Source organism: Electrophorus electricus, chromosome 14 (genome assembly GCF_041902795.1).
Source record: "Electrophorus electricus isolate QZ-2024a chromosome 14, ASM4190279v1, whole genome shotgun sequence".
Classification (NCBI taxonomy): Eukaryota; Metazoa; Chordata; class Actinopteri; order Gymnotiformes; family Gymnotidae; genus Electrophorus; species Electrophorus electricus.
In genome coordinates, this window is record NC_137510.1 from 12,817,911 (window position 1) to 12,828,468 (window position 10,558).

General features: G+C 43.5%; 1 protein-coding gene across 2 annotated transcripts in view; it reads left to right on the forward strand.

Moving 5' to 3' along the window:
* Nucleotides 1-10,526, forward strand: part of lama1 (laminin, alpha 1) — a 36,855-nt gene extending 26,329 nt beyond the window's left edge. For both annotated transcript variants that reach the window (XM_035530600.2, XM_081696123.1), the window contains exons 37-62: nt 60-176; nt 450-613; nt 887-1,025; nt 1,284-1,386; nt 1,526-1,642; nt 1,943-2,122; nt 2,397-2,551; nt 2,730-2,873; nt 2,957-3,090; nt 3,252-3,399; nt 3,479-3,603; nt 3,807-3,957; nt 4,092-4,236; nt 4,554-4,695; nt 4,892-5,006; nt 5,377-5,544; nt 5,788-5,939; nt 6,125-6,307; nt 6,902-7,091; nt 7,421-7,527; nt 8,306-8,495; nt 8,641-8,793; nt 9,037-9,190; nt 9,311-9,444; nt 9,800-10,016; nt 10,141-10,526. In XM_035530600.2, the coding sequence (XP_035386493.2) occupies nt 60-176; nt 450-613; nt 887-1,025; nt 1,284-1,386; nt 1,526-1,642; nt 1,943-2,122; nt 2,397-2,551; nt 2,730-2,873; nt 2,957-3,090; nt 3,252-3,399; nt 3,479-3,603; nt 3,807-3,957; nt 4,092-4,236; nt 4,554-4,695; nt 4,892-5,006; nt 5,377-5,544; nt 5,788-5,939; nt 6,125-6,307; nt 6,902-7,091; nt 7,421-7,527; nt 8,306-8,495; nt 8,641-8,793; nt 9,037-9,190; nt 9,311-9,444; nt 9,800-10,016; nt 10,141-10,304 (3,891 nt within the window). In that variant the 3' untranslated portion in view covers nt 10,305-10,526. The remainder of the gene's footprint in view (nt 1-59; nt 177-449; nt 614-886; nt 1,026-1,283; nt 1,387-1,525; nt 1,643-1,942; nt 2,123-2,396; nt 2,552-2,729; nt 2,874-2,956; nt 3,091-3,251; nt 3,400-3,478; nt 3,604-3,806; nt 3,958-4,091; nt 4,237-4,553; nt 4,696-4,891; nt 5,007-5,376; nt 5,545-5,787; nt 5,940-6,124; nt 6,308-6,901; nt 7,092-7,420; nt 7,528-8,305; nt 8,496-8,640; nt 8,794-9,036; nt 9,191-9,310; nt 9,445-9,799; nt 10,017-10,140) is intronic.
* Nucleotides 10,527-10,558: the final 32 nt, after the last annotated feature.

Sequence of the window (10,558 nt, forward strand, 5' to 3'; positions counted from 1 at the left end):
GGAAAAATCAAGAAGTTTGTGTAATCATGTAAATGACTAGTATCTGGAACTTACCACAGTCCTTAAGGGAGAATGTCAGTACTGTGAACCAGTCAGTGGAGGCCAATCTGGAGGAGGCTCAGGATCTGTTAACTGATGCACTCAACATCGGTGGAGACATGCACAACTTCACAGCGGTGAGGCTGGACATTTTACTGAGTAGAAAAACAATTATGGGTTCATAGTAAGGACTCTATCCTTTATACGACCTAAAGTATAAAGCACTTACTGTTCATCAGAATGTCTTAAGCTTCTTTGCCTGATGTGATGTTTCTGATGTGGTCATAATGTGTCAATGTGATGTTTCTGAAATGGCTTGTGTAATGTGGATGTATTGTGTCTGATGTCGATGTGATGTGTGTGATTCATCCTATCTGCTGATGCTGTTATGTTGGCCTCTTGCTGATCAGAGGCTGGAGGAGGCTAAGGACGAACTACTCCAGTGGAGTCCCACTCTGAGGAAGCACGTGGACACTCTAGTGATGCAGCTGACCAAGAGAGACGCTCTGCAGCTAGTCTACAGAGCAGAGGACCATGCCCAAGCTCTCAGCAAACAGGCGCAAGCACTCTACAGGTGTGTGTTTGTGTGTGTGTGTGTGTGTGTGTGTGTGTGTGTGTGTGTGTGTGTGTGTGTAAGGGGGATGTATATGCAGAAAGAGATTTTATTAAGTGTACTGTACATAACCAGTAATGCAACCTAGACATTATGTAGTGACAAGCATTTCTTCTCTTGGGAACCATTCTCTAGCAGAGTGTTATCTGCAGGAAGCAGGGAATGTGTACTACATCTGTGAGTGTATGGCATGAATGCCACTGTGCTTATGATGTGTTTCCTGCTTTTGTGCAGTAATCTGTCTGAAGTGAGAGGAGCCTCACTGAATGCCACCAGCACCTCCCAGGCCTACTCTGACATCAGTGCTACTATCCAACAGGCTGAGGATCTGGCTCTTGTAGTCAGTCAGAATGCTAGTACTGTCTTTAACCTGGTGAGTCAACCACCAACTCTACATGGTACTGCAAAGCAAATTCAATTATTATGATCATCATTATTGTTCCGAGACATCGAGTAAAAATTGATTTATTTTTGAATGCATTTTTTTTCTACCTTGTTACCTCTTAATGTTAAAAAAAAGATAAGTGCCATGTGGCATTATTTGGGAGTTAATTTGCTTTTATTACTATCTTTTTTTTTCTTAATTTGCTTTCTTAATTTTAATTATTTAATTATACCCTTTCTCCAAAAGACTGTGCTGTCAGACAAATCTCTAACTCAGCTTGGCAAACAAGTGTCTCAGAGAAGCGCCAACATTGTGGATGAAAGTGCAGCTTTGAACAACTACACCGAAGGCAAGTTGTGTCACTCTCTCACACTGACTTGTTTGCACATTTACACATATACTCATACCCACACACGTGTCTGTAGGAATTCAAATTAATTTCTATATTCAGATATGTTGTATTATTGTATATGTATTGCCTTCCACAGAACTAGTTCTGAATGTCAATGATGTAACTGGCAGGCTCAGTTTTGTCTGTGCGAGTGTGCACAATTTCACGCAGCTGCTTCCAGAGGCTCTGATTGTCCTGGGGAACCTCTCTGATGGTAGGCCTCAACTGCCATTCTTAAAGACCACAGCCCTGTCTATCCCTGCGCACTGCCATATTCACCTAATGCCCTCCATCTTCTGCATTTATAGCCACTTGTGACATGACACTTTCTCCAACGACTCAGTGTCTACTGCCACTGCTGCTCATAGAAAGTTTAAACATTGTAAATGTATGGGTAATGTAAATAGCAGAATCTTATTATCTGTGACTTATAATTCATCTGACGCTGATCTAGAAATGTAGTCTAGTTTAATGCAGGCCTGTTTCTGACTCTTTTGTCTCCTCGTCTCCATAGTTAGAGTTGAGGTTCTGGAAGCAAAAGAGCAGGTGAACAGGAGCACTGCTTCACTGCAGAAAGCTCTAGAGCATCTGGAGAGCTACCACGATAAGCTCGAGGAGTCTTCCTCAGCCATCAGCTCAGCCAACAGCAGCGCCAGGACTGTTAACAACATGGTCAAGGCTTCGGAGGAGACTGGTAAGTTTCTTCATACAGCACAACTTATGTCACAACTTTTACACAGGCACTAATACAGCTGCTACAGGACATTTTTCTTTACATTGAAAGGAATATAGAAATTAATAGTTTAATGGCTCAGTACTTCATTACATGCTGTACTCTGTGTCAAAGTGTATGTGGCAAAAACCTTGAAGTCTAATCCTTCAAAAGCTTAGCCAATAGAGCCAGTAGAAAAAATATATACCAGAGCTCACGGTCTTACACTGCTAATCATTATATTATGTCATTACAGCCAATGCAGCTGAATCTAAGCTTAAAGAGGCTGAGCTACGGGCACAGAGACTCTTTGACAAGCTGAAGCCTCTGAAGATGTTGGGAGAGAATTTGAGCAGGAACCTGTCTGAGATAAAGGAGATGATCAACCAGGCCCGCATGCAAGCAGCCTCAGTCAGTGTGCCAAATATGTGCACAGTTCTTCCTTTCAATCTTATACAACAGCCTATTCTATCAGAGCTGCTGTTGCATTACCTACATCTAAATCTAGGTCAATGAGAAATTATAAACTAATAATGCCATATCTAAACATTTTAAAAGCAGTTAATATATTATATTCTCCTTGGTGCAGATTAAAGTTGCAGTGTCAGCAGATCGGGATTGTGTGCGAGCATACAAACCAGAGGTGACCTCCAGCAACTTCAATACTCTCACCTTGACTGTGAAGACGAGTGAACCAGACAACCTGCTGTTCTATATGGGCAGTAGTTTCAGTGTAAGTTACTCCATCCAGATTGTTCTCTTCTAAGTATATCTTCAGGATTTCATACACTGATTGAGCCTTTACGTCAATATCAGGTGGATTTCATGGCACTTGAGATGAGGCATGGGAAAGTGGCTTTCCTATGGGATTCAGGCTCTGGACATACAAAGCTGGAGTATCCCGGTGTCCAGATAAACAACAACAAATGGCACAGAATTAACGCCACCCGGTAAGTGTCTCAAACTTAACAGTCTTAGCTTGGTGCTAACATTATTCTTGAAGTGGAGTTTACATGATCTAAATGTACACTAAATGTACAAATTAATGTTTTCACATCATGAATATAGTAAAACTGATTTTATTATAATAATTATTATTATTGCTTTGTAGATTTGGAAAGCAAGGCTCCCTTACTGTTCAGCAGATGGACTCGGAGCCATTTCCTCCAGTGAAGACCTTAGCCCCAGGCTCATCCACCATCATGGATGTGAACAAGTCCACCTGGGTATTTGTGGGAGGCCTGAGTGGCCAAGTTAAGGTAGGCTGAGTGGCTTTTGTTTAGAAGGGTACAACAAGGACCTGTATTGCACCCATTTTTTCCACCATTTTTTACCCAGAAATCCTCTGCAGTGAAGATAACTCACTTCAAAGGATGTATGGGTGAGGCATCACTTAATGAAAAGAACATTGGCTTGTGGAACTACGCTGAAAGAGAAGGAGGTTGTGGCGGTTGCTTTTTGAGGTAACTTCCAGAAATCTAACAGTTTAGACGTATAACCATATATGTGGCTATATAGTTATGCCAGAAATTCAGATTTTCAGTTATTCAGAATGTCTGAAATGATATACCATTAGGATGTTATACAGCTGGAATGTATATCATTATTTTAGATGAGCTGATATAGCTTCCCTTGATATTTAAGTATGTAAATATTGGGACTGTAGCCCACAGATAGAGGAGACTGCATTCTACTTCGATGGCAGTGGGTATTCAGTGGTGGAGAAGTCTCTGCGGTCCATCTCCACAAGCATCGTCATGTTCTTCAAAACCCTCTCACCCAACGGCCTACTGCTCTACCTGGCCTCCAACGGCACTGTACGCTCCCACCATTACAATTATCATTGATTGTTTTCCTGTTTTGTAATTTGTGTTAATTCCAGTCTGTGTTTATCACTATAGCCTTTATGTTTGCTCTTGTGTTAATGTCTTAATGTCTTGTATTCATGAAGAGAGACTTCTTGTCCATTGAGCTGGTGGAGGGCAGAGTGCGTCTGACCTTTGAACTAGGCTCTGGACCTCTAACGCTAACCTCCACCAAAGCCTACAACACAGGGGTCTGGTATAAGATTGCCTTACAGCGTAACAAACGCAAAGGTGGGCTTAACTCTGTAGTGAACTACACATTTATAATCTAACAAAAAGTTACCACATGCCCATGTTTGGAAGTGTGACAAATTTTGATAGGAACATTTATGCAAACTATATTTGAATGGAAACATTAAGTGTATGTTATCATAATTCTAGTAATTGTCATAATTATAGTTTCTCAGTATGTTTTCTCATCCCTAACATCTTTGTGTTTCTCACTTCACCCTGTATGAAGGTTGCATCTTTACAGTATCTGTAGTGTTTTCCTGTTCATGATGGTACCAGAGGTAGTAACAGGTGTGGTAAATATATTTTGTGTCCAGGCTATCTAGCGGTGATGACTGCAGACAACCCCACAGAGAGAGAAGTCATGGAGGCGGAGTCTCCTGGGACCGCCTCTGATCTTAATCGCTCAGACTTGGATCCCATTTACATTGGTGGGCTGCCTGTATCTAGACCAATCAGGTAAAGCCTGCCTGAAAGACACCTCATGTCAACTCTGAAAAATATTTTTGTTGATATTTTGGAAAAAGCTGCAAACTGAATTCCTCTAGGTGACCCAAAATATTTTCAAATAATTCACTGTTCTTTAAAATATAATCTATGCTGTTTTTAAAATCATTTCTGAAAACAAATCCATAACTTCTCTAACTTGTTTCAGGAGGCAGGTTGTTGCGCGCTCCTATGTTGGCTGCATTAAGAATGTGGAAGTTGCGAGAACTAACTTTGACCTGCTGAGGGAGGCCTATGGTGTAAAGAAAGGATGCATCCTAAAGGTAAGAAACAAGGTGGCGTGTAGAATATCATGCTCTACAACTACTGCTTTAAGGACACGTGGCTTCATAGCGCCATGTGCATCTACAGAAATTATATTCACCACAGGAGGGCAGTGGTTGTCTTTTCATGCCAAAATGTAGAGAAATACTACAGTATGTTAGCCCAATAAATATGCAGTGCTTCTGTAGGTGTCACCAAAGCACCCTCTATAAATAAGCAGAACTTTGTAAGAAGGTGGAATATAGTATTTTCTGCTTTACAGCATCCTTACCTCAAGGGTTAATTAAAAATTTGATTAATGCAGTATATCGAAACTTAAGAAAGTCTAGGTAGCATGATGATGAAGGTGCATGGTTGTGTGTGCTGCAGCCCATCCGCAGTGTGTCCGTGCTGGGTGGAGGCTATGTGCAGATGCCTGCCATCACCGTGTCACCTCAGATGGAGCTCATGAGCAGCTTCTCCAGCCGCAATGGTAGCGGCCTCATCCTGGCAGGCTTCGGCTCACCGTCAGGCCGCAAGCAGCGCCATGCACAGCAGGTACCAGAAACGCACTGCCAGCTGGGGTGTCTCCAGGCCCAAAGCCATGTGCCCAACCACTGTAGATCTCACAGGATCACACTCGCAACAAGAACAAATTATCCCAAATAGTGATTTCTGGATAGAATTAGTGCAGTTTTAGCACATGAACTGCTTGTTTCTGATAGCTTTAATGTCGAATGCTGTTGTAGCTCCCGTTTTAGCTTTGAATTAACATAGTGCCATTTCTCTTTCTTTCTGTAGCCTTTCCTGGCCGCCATGTTAGTGTCTGGCCGTGTGGAAGTCCACATTGCAGTGGTGGAGGGAGGAGGTGTGCACAAAGCAGTTGTCCAGTCACGAAGTGGCACCTTTAGTGATGGACAGGAGCATTCCCTTATCCTGCAGAGAAACAAGAGGTCTGGCCCTGGTCACCATCAAATTTGGTCAAATCAATAAAAGTGTAATAAAGTAATAAAGTGAATATGATGTGACACATCATATTTCAACCTTTAAATACTTTTTATAAAAAGCCATACACTAAATCAATATTCATTTTCATCGCTTGTTTTGTTGATGCTGTGTGGTACACGTTTCAATGCAGGACATTAACAGTGCATGTCGATGAGGATCATCAGGCAACAGTAAGGCTGGGCTCAGCTGCAGAGAAGGTTCTTACTCTGACTAACTTCTACATTGGAGGAGTCCCACCAGGAGAGGGCGCTGAAGTGCTCAGTTTCACTACGCCTTTTTATGGTTGTATCAGGAACCTGGCTGTGGATACCATGTGAGGCCCTGCTCAGCCCTATAACTTGCTAAAGCAGTTTTATCTGCATGTAAACACAAATTAGACACAGTTAATTATAAAGTTAAAGACTAAAAGTGTGAAATACTGATATTAGTATAACATTCCTATGTTCCTGTTTACATAAGGCAAGAAAAAAAACCCAGAAAAAACAATTTAAAGCAATGTCATTGCTCCCTGAATAATATGCATTTACTCAAGATGCATTTATTTGGCTTGTGTAAACAGGGTCATTGGTTAAAGGAAATGTAGACAAAGTTAAATATTTTAGACAGATGCTTGAATCTTAGATATTCATGTAATTAATGACAAATTTGGTAAATGCATGATTAAGTGTCAGGGTTATGTCTAAGTCAAAGTCAAACAGTTACAATTATCTGACTAAGCACTATGTTATCTAGATGTGTAGATTTACCTCCAGATTGCCAAAATCACTGACTATCACTGGGTAACAGCATTGTGCTTCACCAAAATTAGACCTTGAGTCACAAACTAGCTGAAAGACATCTCACCTAGGTCACATGTTTAGGAGTTGATTGTCAGCCAGTGCCTTCAGCAGTGACTGTTTGCTGGCAGGCTCATGGACCTGTCTGGTGCAGTGAAGTATGAGCGAGTGGATATGGACAGCTGCCTGTTGGAGGAGCGGCCCATGCGCGTGCTTCTGACAGATGAGGGCGACACGGAGCCAGAGGCCATGTCTGAGCTGGGCCACAAGCCTGTGTCAGAGGCCACTGAACTCAATGCAGTTACACCCGGGTCTGCTGCTGTGAGTGTGCACCCGCATGCTCACACACGCACACACACACTAAAAAGATTTTTAGTCAAATTGTCTTGATACCATACGCCAACATAACTCTGTACATACCTCTGTGGGCTATACAAGGTAAAAGGAAGTTTTACAAAACCACAGCTTACTGTATTCAGCAACCATCTATGTACAGAAAACTGGGAGAATGCAAGACATGCAGGCACTGTGTCGTATGCGTTAAATGCCACTGCTTTGTCAAAGCATGAACATGCATACTGATTCATGACTATGACAGTGATAAAAATATTTTCATCCACATGTACTAATAAGGTATTGTACCTCCCCAGTGTGTTGCCTTGGACCATAGCCGCCATATACCAGGTGCCCACCAATTTGGGCTCTCCAAAAACAGCCACATGATCATCAACTTCAAGAATAAGACAGTCAGGTCAAGGTAGGCATCCAAAGCTCTTCCACTGACTTCCTACGCGTTATTTTTATTATTTTACATTATGGATTATTATTTTAGTCCCATTCCACCATGTTGTCCAGTATATATTTCACCCAACACCTACATTTACACCATGGATTCTTGTAGTAACTGAACGAATACATTCTAAGAGTTGCAGGACAGGACAGATTGTTAGATTACTGGTTAGATCATTGGCTTTGGAAGAGTCCTGCGTGATGTGCCCGGTTGTCCTGTCTTGCTTTCTCAGGTTGTGCTTCACGCTCCCATTTCTCTCACGTTTAATTCTTTTAATTCCTTCACCCTATGAGGTGCTGTGAGGTCCTTCTGTATTCATGAACTGTTGGGAGTGGTCCAGTGTTGGCAGTGCAGTGCAGAGAACATGATCTCCTCTCCAGAGAGCAGTGACTCTGTTAGATGTGCATAATTCAGGAAGCGTGCTGCAGGGCCTGCTTACAGCACCTCTCTTACAGACGGCACCTTGAACCATCATGAGCCCTTGGACTCAGTCCTAACTTGTCCACTGCTGGATGCATCTGTGACATAACATTAACAGTAGTACCATATCCAGTGTAGAAACATCATATAATAATAATTATTTAGTCATGGCTCTGGGTATACTGAACACTGAAACTCTTGCTTTTGGAAGAAAATGAAAACACAGATCAGTGTCTTGATAGAGTTGAAGTATTCTTTACAGTGTGTGAGTATGTTTATAATGTTACTCTTGGCCATGCGTGATCTCAGTATGCTCCCTCTGCAGTTTCACAGTGGAACTGTCTGTGCGCACGCTGGCTCTGAGCGGCATCCTGTACTACATGGCGAACACTAACCAGCAGGACTATGCCACACTGCAGCTGCAGGCGGGACGACTGTTCTTCTCCTGCGATCTGGGCAAAGGCATGGCTGTCGTCACCTTCCCAGTGCACATCAGCGACGGACGCTGGCACACTGTGAGTCTGCCCCTGGGGGATGGTCCATCTCCCATCCAGACAAGGCTTTCATTCCTTCTGTTCTTCTCCCTGCCTCTGAAGTATTCAGAGAGCCACTGTGCATGGTGGAGTTGGGTGGATTGTTCTGCTCTGTGTGTGGGTGCAGGTGAGAACAGACTTCAGTAAGAAGAGCACAACGATCAGTGTCGATGGGGTGGAGTCAGAACGCACTCTAATCAAAGGTCACACTCTGGACGTGGAGGGGAGGCTGTACTTGGGTGGCTTGCCTTCTAGCTACACCTCCAAGAGGACTGGAAACGTTAGTACCCTTTACACAAGTTCATAAACAGTTCATGCAGGGACTTGGTTTACAATCTTTAGAAAGGATTGGTTTTGTTGGAAAACTGGGATGCGTTTCTGTCCCACACAGGCATGGGACGTGGCGCAAGACATCTTCTCTCCACACACAAACCAGAATTAGAATTAGAATGCTTCATTATCATTGCGCAGTGGTGTGACCTGTGATTAGCCCATAACCTGCCACTGGGCCTGTGTTTTGCAGGTGAGCCATAGTGTGGCTGCCTGTATACAGACGGTCAAACTGAACAGCGTTGAGCTGAATCTCCAGAGCGTGGCCTCATCCCATGATATGGGGCCCTGCTTCAGCTCCGTCCAGGATGGCACCTTCTTCAACAGCTCTGGATACGCGGCCTTTAGTCAGTATTATGTACAGTCAGCTTTAGAACTGTTAATGACAATCTAGTGTGTTTTACCCACAGCTTTTTTAATTAGGTGGTTCCAACAGGTCATAAACTGCCTTCTCTATGTCTGTGCAGTGAAAGAGGGTTATTACGTGGGCTCTGATGTGACCGTGATGTTGGAGTTCCGCTCCACAGCTCTGAATGGTGTTCTGCTGGGTGTGAGCAGCACCAGGGTGGATGCCATTGGACTGGAGCTTATCCATGGCCAGGTGGGGAGCGCACCAGCCACTGCATGTGCTACACCAGCCACAGCCAGCCTCTACCCTGCCTAATGATCACACATAGTGATCATCTGTGTTTTAGGCCTCTGAGGATTCTATGTGCCTCATATAATTCTGCAGGCAATTTTGGAACACACATTTAATCTAACCGCTGCTGAAAATATGTTCTGCACAACTTGAATCTTAAAATAAGGACTCTTCACACTTCTATTCTGTCATCCTTCTGTGACACTGACTCTTGTGGTCTCCTAGCTCCTCTCAGTTAGGGGATGTAATGTCCCTCTTCCCTGATGCTCCAGGCTGATCATTCCTGTTGCTCTGCTGACTACACTCCCCCTTGCAGGTGGCATTCCACGTAAACAACGGCGCCGGGCGTTTCTCAGCCGTGTCTCGGAGCAGGGTGGCACTGTGCGATGGCCGCTGGCACACCCTAGTGGCTAAGAAGCTGAAGCACAGCCTGAGTTTGAGCGTGGACGGCGTGAGCGTGAGCACAGAGAACCCCCATTCTTCCTCCACATCTGCAGAGACCAAGAACCCCATCTATGTTGGAGGATACCCAGGTACACCAGCCTCACCTTCTCTTACTTTAGCTTTAAATTTATGGCATGCACTCTTTTTATCTTTTGCTTCTTGAAGAGCAATGGTTTTAAATTTCTTTTCTCCGTACTCTACGCTGGCCCACAGCGGATGTGAAACAGAGCTGCCTCAGCTCTAGAGCGACTTTCCATGGTTGCATGCGCAACCTGCGTCTCTCTAAAGGTCCTATTATAGATGTGTTGGACTTCAGCTCTGCCTTTGCCCGGCCAGGGGTCATACCCCACTCCTGCCCAGCCACGCCAACTGCTTGACTTGCCTCAGTATCCTTCAGGCCACTCCATGTGTGACATTTGTACAAAATCTGCAAAAGCAGATTAACTGTTCAAATTTATTTTCTCTTGTTGTGAGAGTTATATTTGTGATTATTAGTATGTGATGAATCATTTGTGTGATGAAATTTTGAACTTCCAATATGCTGAAATGTCTGCTCATATGTCTGATAATGTACTGCAATAAAGTACTCAGGAAAATTAGTTCCTTGTTTGATCCATTTTCATGGCCAGAC